A 16,485-nucleotide genomic window follows, 5' to 3' on the forward strand; every position below is an offset into this window, starting at 1 on the left:
CGTTATATTTTGAGGATAAGTGTTTAACATTTTGACTTAAAATATAAATGTGTTTTTAAGAATAGTAGTCAACAGAAAAGGAAAATACATATGCAACACGTGCTGAAAAATACACCATCTGGGATCAGGAATGTTAACCTTTCTGAACACTGTTTTTTTTCAGACACCGTCAGTCAAAACAAGAACAATCCCAATTTGTCAAAACCAATTGTCAAACTGGGCAGTCTATTGATGCCAGTATAACACTTTTCTTTCACTTTGCCCCCCCTACCTCCCCCAAGGATTGTGGCACACGAAGCCCACGTGAAAAGACAATACACTTTTTAATCAGGATAATAATAAAACATTTGAAGTGCATAACTTACATATAAACACATTTCATTCAGTTCTTACTATTTACAATGGTTCTGACAAACTCAAACTGATTGCGCGATGAGTTTTCTGCATGTTTGGTTACAGTTGATGTCCCCGTGGCTTGTTCACTTAACATTCATAAAACAATACACTTCCTTTACAGAAGTGACTAGCATGGCTTGGTTACAGTATACGGGCAAATGAACAGTCCTCAGTGAGTCTGATATCATTTCCCGTCCATCACTGGTCTTTGGTTTTCTTAAGGCTTGACAAGACATCATAGCTGTGGATAGTTGAGGAGTTGTGAACCCTGAAGAAAACACAAACAGAGTTTCAATCCACAATCATTCAAGCCTATGAAATAGATATTTATTGTTCTTGATGTGATCTTTGTGCAGCTTTTCTTTTAGACATTGTTCCTATATATGTGTGTGTGTGCGTCTGTTTGTGTGTTTTGTTAACTCCAGACGAGCTCTGGCTCATTGTGTGGGGGTCATAGAGTAAAGGTTAAAGGTGACAACCTCTCCAGAGTGTCTGAAAACAGTAGGCGGCTCCGGTAGGCTGTCACAGTGAATGTGTGTCCCCACAAATACAGTGTCACATCATCACACACACATTTCAACACAAACAACCACCCACATTTTGACTGTTGAGTATTTTGAGAATAGAAAATGTGGATGTTTATGTAAGAACCAACTATGACTTGGTATTCTTGACTTTTGCCCTTCAATTAACAAAAAGGCCCATCAGCAGCCATGGCACACAAACTATATTCACCTCTTTTTCACCTTATGACCCCTTTGTGTGGTAGTTGGGCATTTTTATACTCTTCGAATAGTATTTTCTCTTTACTGTATTTTATTTTATTTTGTTTTATGTCAGAATAGCTAATCTGCAACACTGCAAAGGTCTTAACTTTAAAACACAAAAATAGAATGGGGAAAAGATATTAATTGATAATCACACAATTTATTCAGTTTATATTTATCTTCTATCTTTTCAGTTCTGTTGGTAAAACATTCTATAAGTGTAGTACACCCTTCACTGAAATGGCCACCAGGTGCATTACAAGCCGTCCCACCCAGGTTTTACAGTGTGTGTGGCAGATAGTTAAAATGGGTTGTATTTAAGGGGGTAGGGCTTTTCTCGTCCGTCTGTGTGTCTCTGCTCGGGCTATGTAAGTTTCCACTCTTTTGTGTGTGTGTGTGGGTAGGTGTGGAGTGTTTGTGTTTACTCCCGGTCTGAGGGAAAGTCGCACGGCTATAAAGATCCAATAATTTCCCAGCTCATTTAGTACAGGGTATTTACCCAAAGTCTCTCTGTTTGTTTCCGCTGTGGCTTAAGGCCACTGAAGATCCAACAGCCGGTTTGTTAATTAATCTGGCCGTCCCTTCTCCAGAGATGACAATGGAGTGGTGCTCAGCTAACAGGGAACGCTCTCAGAACATTCTAACACAGCTCTCTCAGAATTCTTTCAAAGTTAACAAACATTCTTCCAGTTACATTATTAGAATATTAAAGGCCAGGTAACTCTGAATGAACAATGTTCTCAAAACATTATTTATATGGAGTTTTAGTTGGATGTTCATTTAACTTTCTTTTAAAACATTACTACTTACTAGTTTCAGATGGTTCAGAGACCATTCAAAAATAACATTCCCATTATTTTAAAATGATTAAACAGATCATTCTTTTCATATTGTCCCTAATGTTAGAACATAAACATTTTAAAACATTAAAAAATGGGATGTTATGAACGAAAAACATTCTTAGAACATATTTTTATTATGTAAATGTATTTTCTTGAATTGGCTTCTTCTTAAATTGACTGCATGCACTTGTTAGGCAAAATTTGGCATGTGTTGTCAAGGAGTCAAAAAAGTAGTTTGAGGTATTTTGCGATTTTTTTGTCTGCAAATACTTGCATGGAATGTCAGAATTTGGATTTCCTAATGATGCTCCTCTTTGATAGCACTTTTTCAATATTTGCTCATTCCTTAGAGTAATAAAAGGGAATAAATAGCCAGTGAAGTGAAGTCTTACCTCAAGGGAATGGCACTCTGGAGTGTAAAGGCAGACAGCGTTTCTTTGGACAATTGTGTCTGCGATATTTCCGCCTCAGGTTGAGAAAATCTGGAAAGGGAAGTAAATAAGAATTGTTAGGGATATGGACTATTATTAACCTTTATGCTTATATTGTCACATTTGTGTAGCGCTTTATACAATACAGATAGATTTACAGCAGCTTTATAGTAATAAACAAGAAAATAATTATATTAATGTTGCTAAGTTCTTTAATTATGTAAAAAAACATTTCAGGTGTAAAGCAGCTCTAAATAAAGTTTAGTCTGAATGTAGCAAAATTCATTGCTGTGACAATCTACAATTTTCTTTAAAATTGTAAAACTGACAATTTGATAATTTTGGGGGTTGGGGAGATATGCATGCCTTGCCCCCTGCACCCCTCCCCTGACTTGGGTGTTGCCTGAAATAAACTCAAAATCAATGGTCTCCCCAGTTGGTAACAAACAATCTGGAGGGCAATATAACAATCAGAGGTTCTTGTGATAACGTTCATATCACTTCCCTCCATAAGCAGCTATTAGATCCTCTCCCAGAGGCGCGAGGACAATAGCACGGAGCGCACGGGAGGAGAAGCGGGTGCTTTTATATCTTGCTTTGACTAAAGCAATGCGAACTCCATGTACCTCCCTCTCTTTCTCTCTTTCACCGCAGTAACCCTATGCTAATGCATTACACCATTGTGCTCAACATCATGACTAACAATAAACTCCGGTGCTTGATCGCCCACGGGCACCAGATTAATTGCGCATAGCCGCCACAGCAGCGGGAGAGGACAGTGAACACGTAGGCAAAATTACATTTAGTTACAGTATACGAATATACCTGTGTTTGGTATACACGTAGAAAAAACTACGTAAAATGCCATGGTCTTCTGCGAATGTTATTTTTTTATGTATTTTTTTGTGTTAGCGTAATAATAATAAAAAAAAACAAAATCGTTGTTTATATTTAATTTTAAAAGTGCAAAAAAATAACATTTATTCCCAAGTCAAGGGTCAAGTGAAGTCTTTGTGAAACCTGAGCTCGTCTCTGGAGTATGTTAAGATGCTGAGCTTTACAGAAGCGTCAAGCGCCACTTAAAACCCACTCAGAGTCAGAGCACTGACCCTAAATCAGCCATGACTGAGCACAGACCACTAACCAGGATACACCTAAATATGCCAACTAGATCCTTCTTTACTAATGAGGGGACGTTTATCAAAAGTGACTGCAGAACAGATGAAACCGTTCAGGTAGTCTATACGCGAATAGATAAAAAAAAAAAAAAAAAAAAGATATATAATATATGCATCGTAATTGATTGATTGATTGATTGATATATATATATATATATATATATATATATATATATATATATATATATATATATATATATATATATATATATATATATATATCTTACTAAACGAACTACTTTTAACTTCCAAAACATAATTTCGAGACGATAACTTACAGTTTAATCAGATGTTGATTCAGTTACCGCTCTGAGCACTCACTGAGTTCATTGAGGGAGCAATTCGTCAGACTGATTCGAACCATTAAAAAAAGAACCTGTTAATAAGAGTCATTTGCTTGTGAATCAGTTGCACTGTATTTTTGTTCCATTACTTGCTGCCCGGAACTTAATGTTCTTTCTTTTGGCCTATTTTACTTTACACTTTTATCTTATAACATTCCCTTCAGACTACAAGCTCACAAATAATGACACACAATTCATGTTAATTATTTTAAGCAGTAGGTGCTTCACACTCAAGTGCATTAGTAGCCTATCGCTTTAATATAACCCGTTTAATTCAATCACTACCAATGTGATTCTTTAGAATTTTAGGCATCTTAATAAAGTTGACTTGATATTTTGGGATAAATGAGTTAGAACTGGAGTTTAAGTTGTCAGCAACTATAACTTAGCGGAGAAAAAGTAATTTCACTTGTTAGTCTTTTTTTTTTTTTTTTGTTAAGGGTTTGTTGCAACCATTTTAATCCAATGCTACACAACGCAACATACTTTACTTATTTGGAATCACGTCTCTTTTTTTCGAAACATGCTCTTGAGGTGAAGTACCTTGTTTTCCGGCGCTGGCGATGAGCAGGAATGTGAGCAGCAGCAGCAGCAGATAGAGTGGATGGAAGAATCTCATGGTGATGCTGCGTGAGGTTTGGTCCGCTGGGCAGACCCGTGTCCTCCGATGTCTCCGGTATCTTCGAATGCAAAGTCTGTTAATATTTACGTACAAATCCTGTTATGTGTCTTTCGGTCTCAGTAATTTTTCTTCTGAGCTCGTGTAAGACGCCGTTATAGTGGATGTGCAGCTCAAGTCAGTTCTCAAACTTTTCCAAAGTTTCAGATGGCGATATTCACTCTCTCTTCTCTCTCCCCAGAGGGATGGATAGATAGACAGATGACCTGATGAGTGTGAATGTCCAGTCGAGACAATGCAGCTTCACCCCCTCTTTATACAGACAAGAGAAAGGGGGAGGAGAGGGCACAACAGAAGGAGAGGTATGGAAGACCAAAAACTGGGTGGGGACATGGGACATCTCTTTCTTTCTCTCACACACTCACACTTTGCCTTGCACATATTGACCCCACATGGTTAGGTAACAGAGCAGGCAGAAATAATATTTTTGGAGATCATACTTTATGTGTGCAAATTTTATTTGCATAGTGTTTTCAAATGGCCCAAAATCTAATAATAGTTCAAATTACTTCTGTTTTGTATTCTCTGTTTACGTTTTCCAAAAATATTGAAATTCATACAAGTATAGAAACAATTTTTTTTGCATCATATTTACAAATATGATGCCAACAAAAACACACCAACAAGTGTACAGCAAAATATATTGATTATTTTCAGTGATTTCAAGTGAATCTCAGACTTTTGGACCCCACTGTGTGTGTATTTGTGTTTTTATCTGTGTGGATAAATATAGATTATTGAGAGATGTTGTCTCGTAATATGTATGTAGTCAAGTGTGTCTGTTTTAGGTTAGAGATTAGCACTGGTCAAAGAGGTGTGTGAATTATTGGCTGGCCTGGTCAGTTAAGTGTGTGTGTGTGTGTGTGAACGAGCTGTAAAGTGCTGATATAGTGTAGCTGGTGGATCTATGAACTCTTCTTTACTAATGAGCTACTATTGTACTTGTACCTAGAACAAAACCTCACAACAGGAGAGCCAGACTGACACAAACTTTACACACTGGCCAAAGTCTCTTAGACCGAATGTCCACCTTTTTCATTATAAGTGTGGATTTATATGGTTTAATACTCAACTTGACTTTTAGAGGCATACCATGTTAGTAAATCCCCCTGGGAGAAATCAAGGAAAGGAGCGAAGCGACAAATCATAATGGCAAAGCATTATAGTTTACAGAGTATAGAGTATAGTTTACATTAGAGTTAAGCTAGGATTTAAACTGAGCCAGTGTTAATTCAGGAACAACCCCCATGTATCATTTGCAAGTAAACATTGCACTGAATGATGTCTATCCAGGCTCCCTTAAAGGGTTATTCCACCCTAAAATGAAAATTTTGTCATTAATCTCTTACCCCCATGTCGTTCCAAACCCGTAAAAGCTTTGTTCGTCTTTCGGAAACACATTTTAAGATATTTTGGATAAAAACCAGGAGGCTTGAGACTGTCCCATAGACTGCCAAGGCCCAGAAAAGTATGAAAGACATCATCAGAATAGTTCATCTGCCATCAGTGGTTCAACTATAACATTATGAAGCGACGAGAATACCTTTTGTATGCGACTTTATTCAACAATTCGTCTCATCTGTGTCTCTCCACATCACTGAAGAACGATTTTGGAGAAAATCCACTGAACACAAACTGTGTACACTGGATACAAAAAGTATTCTCGTTATTTCATAAATGTCAGATTGAACCACTGATGGTAGATGGACTATTCTGATGGTGTCTTTCATAATTTTCTGTACCTTGACAGTGTAATTTAATTGGCAGTTAATGGGACAGTCACAACCTTCCGGTTTTCATCCAAAATATCTTAAATTGTGTTCCGAAGACGGACAAAGCTTTTATGGGTTTGGAAAGATATCGGGGTAAGAGATTAATGACAACATTTTTATTTTGGGGTGGAGTATCCCTTTGAGATCAAGTACAAGTGCTGTGAATCTAAGTGCTGGAGATAAATTTGCAAAGTGTGTTTATCCCAAAACAGACTAAATAATGGAAGAGTTACTTTCTGATGGACAGAAAGTGGGAGTTTTTGCTCAGAATGGCTTTTCTTTGTGTGCATGCTTTTGTTCAGTGCTGTGATACTTAATTGGACAGATACCCCGGTGTGTTATGAGTCCAAAATGGTAATACTGTTAGATTTACAGATACCCCATGTGTCCCTTTGCGCATATGTGTTATAATGAGCTGGAGTTGTAAACGGCTTTACTGTGCAAGACAAAGCTTAAAACTAGTATATTATGCAAATAACGTAACAGCCCCATCAAGCAAACAAATGACATACATATCAGATCATTTGTAGGCATATTTATGTCAATAATGCTTGATTAATATCATTAACTAAAATCAAAATTACTTTTTTTTTTTTTGTTAATTGAAATAATGCTGAAATAAATTATTAGTATCAGGAAAGCTTGGTAAAAAAAATAAATTAAACTGTTGCCTTAGCAACTAACTAAAAGTAAGTTAAATCTGAAGCACTAGAATTACTAAAACAAATGGAAATACATAAATCTGAATTTAAATTAATTAATTAATAAATGAAACTTAAGTACAAATCAAAATGACTAAAAATAATCTAAAAATAAAATGAAACTAACAATGTTTATAAACAAACATATATATCTATCTTTAGGAAATTACAAAAAAAAAAATATCTTTACCATTATTTATATATAATATATATCTTGAATCTTTAGCAAAATTACAAAAAAATTGCAAAATTAACTAAAATTTATATATAAAAAAATCTTAAAATTGAATGCATTAAAATAAAAATTAAATGTATGTTTTATTTAAATATTGAAATACATTTTAAAATATTAATATAAATCATAGTTTATGAATAATAATAAAACAACACTGTAATGAAAGTGGCTTTATAAAGTGTGTAGGGGGGGTTTTAGGGATAGAATGAATGTGTGAGTGTGCCTTAGTTGACCTCTTGGAGTGTAAGTGTGTGTTTGTGTCCATAATGAAGTGCATATGTGTGTGAACCGAGTGTGTGAGCCATATGTGTGTCCACTCATTGACCTTTCTCATGTGTGTGTCCATTTATCTCAATTCTTCTTTGATATACTGGCCTGTCAGGGAGTTTTAGTGCGTGTTTTAGGTTTCTCTGATATAGTGCAGCTGTCATAGATTCTGCCTATCCTTATTAAACATCCATTTGTGCCAGCTGTGTCTGTGACTACACATCCTCTGAGCTTTTTTTTTTTCATGTCAATTAGGCTTAGAACCCAGCATGTAGCTAATGGATGAGATAGACGGACCAACAACTGGACACTTCAGTCCTAAAACCAGCTTTTCACCCCCATGCCAGTGTGTGTGTGTGTTGACATGTACATATGCATATACACTTTTTTATTGCTTTATAGCGTTTGCAAAAATGCTCCTCATCTGTGTCCTACATTCTGTGTATGTCTTTTAATTCTCCCTAGTCATTCACATTGTGCCCTCTGCTTTATTCCCTCAATTTGAATATGCTAACGAGGTTGTATTCTTATTCGGAGCCACCTGGTATCCATAGAGACTGATACCTAGAATGCATGCGTCGCATACATGAAAACACAGATGTTGGGGTCAGTTTGCTCATTGACTCGTAATGAAATCGCAGACGCAGCACGGTCTGGGTGGGTGTATGTCTGTGTGTTGTAATGTTTGCTTTATTAGGGATTAGATGTAATTACTTGGATTAACATGCTTGCTCAAATAATCCCTGTTCTAAGAGACATGAGTTACTGACTCCACCCTCTTTACCGACACAAACGATTTTGAGGAAGAAATTTAGATGCCTTAAGTTGTCATTTAGAAAATTGCTATTTTGGTGCATATGACACTGATTTGTACTGCAGGATAGAATTTTACAAATTATTAGTTTAAATGCTAAAGCAACAAGTGGCCTATATAAAGGTATGCTGCATGTACATTTGTAAAAATATCTCTGTGGAAAACAGAAAGGATTCTTAAATGGAGCTTGTGCTACACACACACACACACACACACAGAGGCAGATACACACTGACCTTAAAACCTCCTCATACCAGCAGCCAGAGGTCGAGTCCATCTTTTAGGAGTAAGAGCACATGATGTGTAAATCAGTAGATAGACAGCCTCCCACAAAAATAAAATTTATTTCATTTATTTTTAAAGAAAAAAAAAAACATTCTAACTGTCATGATATTACAAAACTGAAAATTTCAAAAATACAGTGAAGTCTGGACAGGCAGTGAGAAACCAACAATATTAAAATCTGATTAAAATGATAGTGAAAATGTTTTACTTTGTCAATTTTATCTATTTTGTGTGTGTGTGTGTGTGTGCGTGCCTGCGTGTGCTCTTGTTTTTGTGACATATCAGGACACGACTCTGTATGACATGGGTATGACACAGGTATTACAAGGAGTGGGTGACTTATGAGGACATAACCCATGTCCCCATTTTTCAAAACGATTATAAATCATAGAGAATTAGCTTTTTTGAGAAAGTAAAAATGTACAAAGTTTCCTGTGAGGGCCAGGGTTAGGTGTAGGGTTGGTGAAGGCCGATAGAATATACATTTTGTACAGTATAAAAATCATTACGCCTATGGGATGTCACAACTTTTCACAAAAACCGACATGTGTGTGTGTGTGTGTGTGTGTGTGTGTGCATGTGTTCCAAAAAATTTTGTGAAAGAAAAACATTCAGGCTATGAAATATTATAACAAAACTGTAATTAAAAAAGGGCTAAAAAGGCAGAGTTGTGGTACTTGCTTCCTGAAACTTGAAAGTTGCTAAACATTTGAAATAGTATGTACACACACACACACACACACACACGTGGTGTGAATGTGTTTTATTCTATTTATAAATATATTAGTAGATTACTCAATACATATTTTTAAAAAGTCCAGATTCTTTACCTGAATTTTTTTCTCTCCAGTTTTTAAGCCCAGTGTTGAGTTCAAAGTGAGAGTGTGATTGTTGCTGCCAAGTGCGTTTGTATATGATTGGTTCAGTGTAACAGGAAGTGTTATCAGTGTGTAGCTTTGTTGACTGTTGCAATAGCAGATAAGAGTGGCATTCCCTATAACCTTTCTTCCTCCACAACTAGATTACTACCCTCCCTTGACAACACACACACACACACACACACACACACACATTGAGACAATACCACCTTTCCAGTTTACAACTCCAAGAAGTTACTGCCAGGATGTGCATACCCAAACTACTCCCCCATCATGCTCCCTTCCTCCAACTTCCAGCCATGTAGATTCCTCTATACATATACAGCTATACTGCAAAATGCAGACACCTAGAGTCCTCTGTTTTAAAATTCAGTGCAATAACAAACATTTAAAATTCAATGCAAAAACATAAACAAACAAAAAAATACACAAAAGGTGCTTCTTTTGGTTGTTATTCAGTTTAGTTTTGTCTCAGATTGGTAACTAAATATTATGTACATGCTTGTATTTCTCTGCATTAAGGAATATCACTATTGAGGAAAGTAAGGAGAGAATGAATTTTTGAGAAAGTTATTGAGAATTAGCGTGCATGATTAGCGATTTGCTGGTTTTGCTAATCACCAGTAGAGGGCGCCCCATGCTCTGTTACCATGTTTACAGCAGAAATGACAATGGAAGTCTTACTTTTCTGTATAATGTCGATTTTATCAATGAAGATGCATGGAATTTAACACAGTATAGTTTAAATATGTGAATCATGTAAGTGAACAGTGATATTTTGTGAACTTTTTCCCCTTTCTAACTGTTAAACTTGAAATTAAGTAGCTGTTTAACATTCAGCGCACATGGTCTTGGAAAAGGACACTCTAACCTCACTTTCCATACATAATTAGAAACAATGTAAAATCTTCTCCAGATCCAGATAAGTGTATCTTAATGCCATAATCCAAAGTTAGCACTTAGTTAGCAGATCTTTTTGTGCAATGTAAATTACAGAAGACTATATGGTAGCTATCCTGCAGCACAGTGGTGTTAAATGCCTTGTGTTAGGGCAAAGCAAAAGGGACAGATTATAACAGAAAATGTATTCATATATATTTATATATATTCTGGACAATGTTCATATTTTGTAATATATAAATAAAAGCCAAAAATACTTGTGGAAAAATAAATAATATACAAACAAAATGCATTATATAAATAGTACAACATCACTATAAATATACTATATGTATAAAATATTTGCACAATATAAATTCAACAATATATTTTCCTATTTTTATTGCCAATGGCCACCACCACCCAGAAACTTTAGAAGCAGTTTATCCACCAAAGCATAAGCTGTGTGAAAAAATAAAAGATGCTCCAGACAGGATTTAAATCATTATATTACAAATGATAAGTAGATTTAGGTGGGGAAAGGGGAGGGGTTTCGATTTCAATAAATCCTCTTTGCCTTTCTTCACTGGTTAATAAATAGGGTCATGCATTCAAGCCAATCGGAGACAGCTTGTCTTGAGGCTCAACCTAAAGTTGGGCTCGACAGCAAGTCCATTTTCAGTGTTAGAGATCTTCACACAGTGGTTAGCTGCATTTGGTGCACCAAGTTTATTTGTGTGTTCATGGTAGCTCCTGATTGGTTTTGGTAATGCCTCGCTGTTTCTTCATTGAGTTACTCTTTTGTTGTATTTTCTTCTGTTCTGTTTGAATGTAGTCATCTATGGGACACACACATACAGGTGACATTTTGTTTTAGTCATTAGTTCAGTCAGTATTTGGGTGGGAAGATAAAAGGGTATTTACCTTGACGATTTGTATTGTATGTGTAGACAGCAGCCAGGCCAAATAAGCACATAATAGTGAAAGCAATGATGATGAAGACCAACTCAAAACCTGAAAACAACATATCCATAACAAACACGCAGAATTCCACCTCTACACACACACACACACACACACACATACAGAGTGAGAGAGAAAGGTATAAGCATGATATGATTACACAGCATTAAGCAGTTTCTTATTACAGAAGATTTTGTATAGTAACAGAATATATAATAACAGTGTCCTGAAGATATTAATGTAAGACTGACTGAACAGAGAAAGTCCTTTAACAAGCCACATGTGTCCTGGATCAATAAACCACATTCAGCTGGAGATGTTTGTGTGTTGTTGTGTTGATGAAAAAAGCAAACGACTGTAGAAGAGCCTTGAAATATAGAGCTAGAAATATCTACCAGTAAATGCAACACAATAAGTGATAATGTACTGCCAGCCGGTTATTATTACAAATAAACCCCAACAGTGATCAGGTAGAAAGTGAATATTAACTGTAGATGCTTGAAATATGAAATGAATGCTGGTATGTTACCGGAGCAGGGATGGTACTAAAATATACAGATGAGTGGCCATTAAAAAAAATATTTTCCATGCGGTGTGTGAATGAGCAATATGAATCAAGTATTTCAAATATTTAATCATGTAAATTTATACATTTATGTATCAATGCTAATGCCTGTTAATGTTGCAGGACCAACATTAGCAGTATTTGGCCCTGTACTGGTGAAATGAAATCTAGTATTATATGATGATCAAAACTTTTGGATATGAAACATCCACAAATGTAAATTACAGTGCCATTCAAGGTTATAGACTAAAGCATTGAAATTTGAATCTAAACGAAATATATATATATATATATATATTACAAAAACCCCATTAAACTTATGTTATTCCTGCTATAGCTCCAAAAAAAACATTAATAAATGTAATTGAATAAAAATATAAAATAAAAGCTAGTTAATATTATAAAAAAACAAGAATTAATAAAATAAAACGTATTAATATCAATACTAAAATTACATCATCCAAACTTTTTTTTATAGACTTTTATGTAGTAATAAAAAAACATTCTTCTGATGTCAGCAATTACTCTTATAGGGCCTTAATGTGTTTAATGTCTTAATGTCTTAATTTGTGTAGCTAGAGAAAGAGAAAATGGATATAAATACCTTGTTCTGCTTTCTTTCAACAGGATTTAACCCATCGATAGTAGATCATTTAATTTAATCTGCACACAGTGAATAAAACATGCTTGTGTGTTAGACTTAGCTTTTACCAGCTTCTGACACAGAGCAATCATAGTCCAATTCTTCCTACTTCCTTACTGCTGGCTATAAACCACGTCAATGTTTAAACCCACTTTACAGACTTGAAGTACCTACAGACATACACTTGCTGTCTTTATTGTTTACCTGAGTTCGCAGCTGGATCCAGTCCAGGTGATGAGGTTTCAAGTGCATTTAAGGCAGCAGTATACAGGTCAGGTCATGTGCAAAGTATCCATCATGACTGATCCTGGTCCACGTCGCATGAAATCATTCTCGAGTATGGAGAGGCCTTCAGGTGGACTCAGACGATGAGTGGCTCCTCAACTCTTTCTTTGATATCCTCATTGTCTTTTTAGTAAAATAAGAAGAGAACAAACCAAGAATGCCACGTCACTTTTGAAACTAGTTGAACCTGTTTTGTTAGGCTACGGCAATTATAGGCTATATGCAAATATTTGCAGTACTTGGGGATATTTGAAAAATTATGTCCTGTCAGTGTTTTTATTACTTCTGAGTTTAAGATTTGGTTACCTATTTCTAGTATCTAGAATTTTAGAATGTATTTAGAGAATACAAAAATTATTGTGTATGGTTTTGTTTGAGTTTTTTTTTTTATTCAAGTAAAAGTTGGTTGTGTATGAAGTAGAAACATGTTTTAAATCGATGCTACACAACTAGAGAAAACAAAAAAGGGCTGAAAAATGAAGAGTAGTAAAACTTCAACACCCATAATGCACTTGGATCAATCATGTTATGTGTGAGCAGGGATACAAAAATGCGGAAGAACCATCTGTATAGTTTTTTAAAAAGCCCTGGAGCTGTTAAAAGTCATTTCACTTTTGCTCACAAGCAACCATCTTGCTGCAGGTAAAACATAAAAAATGTACTTGTACTACTGAAATTGTTACAAGAAAATCATTAGGTGGACTCAGTGGTTTGGTCCTAATTTAAAAAGTTTATGCAATAATTATGTTTTGGTAAAGTGTAGGTGTTGTACAGTAAAGTTACATGATGAAGATGAAGATTATACTCGTACAGTAAATATTTAGATTCTTTAGATAAGCTAGTAGCACAGTGTAGTTTGGCGATACAGTTACATTTATTTTGTAATTAAATTAAGTCATTCTGATAACTTCATGTAACTAGTTACTCCTCAACACTGGTGAAAACTGGTGAGAAAAAAAGGTCTATCTACTTCAAGTCTCTTTTAGTCATATGATAACTTTTTGTGACTAACAAAGCCATTATTAGTTATTTACTGATAATTATTTACTGACAATCTTCTCTTCCAATGAGGTGACAGCCATAGCCAAATCATTTGTGACACAGAACGATTGTTGTTTATGTGTATTACTCATACCTGTAGTCTGCACACATCTCTCCTGTATTAGGCCATACAGGGTAAAAAAACTGAACACTACCAGAGAGAAGAGAACAGTGTACCACTCCATCTCTGTGAAGGGAGATGCCATCTGCTTCTTTTGAATGAACAAACATAAACTCAGTGCAAAATCAGGGCATCACTGATACTTCAGCACCACTGCGGCAGAAATACTATAGCAACATTGGCATATTATCAAAAAAACACAACTGACACATAATCTGAGCTCATCAAACTGCACAGATCTAAATGAGAAACACTGCAACAACAAAACACTCCAGCACTTGTACAAACGTTTGGATCACAACAACACAACCAGGGAAGTTAACACTTAATTTAATTAGAAAACCAATTACTTACATGTACTATCGCACATACAGGTGTCCACGTTGAAGTCTTTGGGCGCTGTACATTTTTATTTGGTTCCACCTGTTTGTACACAGGTGATGCTGTAATATGATGAGGGGGTAACTGCAATGAGTGGCTCATATTGCATGGTGAGAGTAACGATGGCTGCACCCTGGATACCAAATACAAATGCAAGAAGATGTAAACTCAGTCATGATCCTACAAATCCCAGCCTGACTGTCCCTTATCGAAATAGTCAGCATGCTAGGAATGTCCTGTTGTGCATTTAGCCTATAAGTTGGAAATCCATGCAGACTGTCTCAACATGTCCAATTATTTCTGGCCAGACTGGACTTGAATACCAATATATATATGTGTGTGTGTGTGTGTGTGTGTGTGTGTGTGTATACACCTTACATAGGGGTGCATGGCCCTTTTGTCAAACCTGCCTGTAACTTTCAAATGAACCTGAAAAACATTGATTAGTCTGAACACCTCTGATTTAGAACCATAAAACAGGCTGGATTATAGACCAGAATATCTCTTTTTCAGGATCGTATTGCAAGTTCATTAGAAGAATGTTATCTTTAGAATTTGTTCAGCAAAAGTGACAAAGAAGAACATTTTGAAGGACCAAATGTAATGTTTTGGACCCACTTTATATTAAGTGGCCTTAACTACTATGTACTTACATTTTAATTAATAATTTAGTACAATGTACTTATTGTGTACATACATGTTTTTACATTGTACTTATATTTAAAAAAAACGACATGTAATTACATCTGTATTTAATTTCTGTAATTACATTTATAATTACACTGTTGACCCATACTTTACACCTTAACCCACCCTTAAACTTATCCATACCTCCAACCCTCTCCCTAACCTTACCCCTATCCCACCTCAATAGCAGCAAAAGTGTTTTACAATACAATATGAACACAGTAAGTACATTGTACTTATTTTTTTATGTAAGTACATAGTAGTTAAGGCCACCTAATATAAAGTGGGACCAATGTTTTTAAATAAATCATAAAATGATTCACATTCCCTTTTCTCCTTTCGAATAAAAGATCTTTGATGGATTATTTAAGGGTTTTTCTTTTTTACTTTTCTTTTTTTGTATCTCACCAAAGCTGTATTTGACATCAACTGAGACTAGACTTGACAAGATTGCAAATCTAACCCTTCTCTAGCCATGGCTTTGAAAAAACTTTAGAGATGTTTTTTTTTAAGAGCCTCTTGGGGGCAGTCAGTTTAACAAATCAATTGAAATAAACAGACAGCTTTGATGGATCATGAGAAAGACAGTAAAAGAGAGAGAAACTGTGCTGACATGTTGATTTGTTTGTAATTATTTGCATTTCACAAGAGGGAAAATGGAGAGACAAAAAAATGACTCCCTCCTATGTGCAAGGCATGAAAATGTTTTCCACATCTTGTTTTTCCTTTGAATGAAGTGTATTTTTCCATATCCAACTGTCAGATTTTTTCTCTTAATTTAAGCATAACTTGACAGTGATTTTAAGATTTAAGATTTTAAGTTTTTAGCCTTATGCAATTTCACTTTTCAAGTAGAAAGTAGTTGTATTGTGATTTTAAAATGTTTAAAGGGGTCATATGATGCAATTAAACATTTTCTTTTCTCTTTGGAGTGTTACAAGCTCTTGATGGATAAAAAAGATCAGTAAAGTTTCAAAGACTAAAGTCTCAAAAGATCTCCAAAGAGATATTCTTTATAAAGGTTAAGACTTGTCTTGTTTCTATAAATGAGTGAAATTACATCTCACAGCATCTCTTCTTCTGAGTATGATAGTAGTTTTATATCCAGGTACAGTTCAGCATAACTAATGGACTATATATAGGTGCCTTTATTTGTTTTCTGTTTCAGTGTTTGCTCCTTGGGTTGATAATCAGCCATGGGTAGTCAGGTTATGAGATTATTCAGTATATATAAATTACATTTATGTATATAAATTGGTTTCTACAGTAATAAAAACTATATTTAATTGAATATTTAATTAGGCAAGCAATGTTGTTTACAATTGGTTGCC

The 16,485-nt window shown here is 35.3% G+C and overlaps 1 protein-coding gene and 1 long non-coding RNA gene across 3 annotated transcripts; both read right to left on the reverse strand.

Annotated features, from left to right (window-relative positions):
• Positions 1-289: 289 nt before the first annotated feature.
• apela (apelin receptor early endogenous ligand) lies at positions 290-4,885 on the reverse strand. Its single transcript, XM_052546478.1, has 3 exons — positions 4,502-4,885; positions 2,398-2,487; positions 290-664 (listed from the first exon to the last, which is right to left on the reverse strand). The coding sequence occupies exons 1-2, from the start codon at positions 4,575-4,577 to the stop codon at positions 2,399-2,401; spliced, it is 165 nt and encodes a 54-aa protein (XP_052402438.1). The 5' UTR covers positions 4,578-4,885; the 3' UTR covers positions 290-664; position 2,398.
• Positions 4,886-10,126: 5,241 nt separating this feature from the next.
• LOC127949270 (uncharacterized) lies at positions 10,127-13,045 on the reverse strand. Of its 2 annotated transcripts, XR_008152275.1 has the most exons (4): positions 12,844-13,045; positions 12,601-12,659; positions 11,393-11,524; positions 10,127-11,307 (listed from the first exon to the last, which is right to left on the reverse strand). It is a non-coding gene; the product is annotated as an uncharacterized LOC127949270 (long non-coding RNA). The 2 variants fall into 2 exon arrangements; XR_008152274.1 differs by lacking the exon at positions 12,844-13,045 and having other exon boundaries at positions 10,128-11,307; positions 12,601-12,730.
• Positions 13,046-16,485: the final 3,440 nt, after the last annotated feature.

This window comes from Carassius gibelio, chromosome B1, assembly GCF_023724105.1.
Source record: "Carassius gibelio isolate Cgi1373 ecotype wild population from Czech Republic chromosome B1, carGib1.2-hapl.c, whole genome shotgun sequence".
Lineage (NCBI taxonomy): Eukaryota > Metazoa > Chordata > Actinopteri > Cypriniformes > Cyprinidae > Carassius > Carassius gibelio.

Coding starts and splice junctions, on each gene's coding strand:
- apela (XM_052546478.1), bottom strand. CDS start 4,577: ATGAGATTCTTCCATCCACTCTATCTGCTGCTGCTGCTGCTCACATTC. Junction 2,488..4,501: donor CGCCAGCGCCGGAAAACAAG/GTACTTCACCTC, acceptor TTCCCTTTCCAG/ATTTTCTCAACCTGAGGCGG.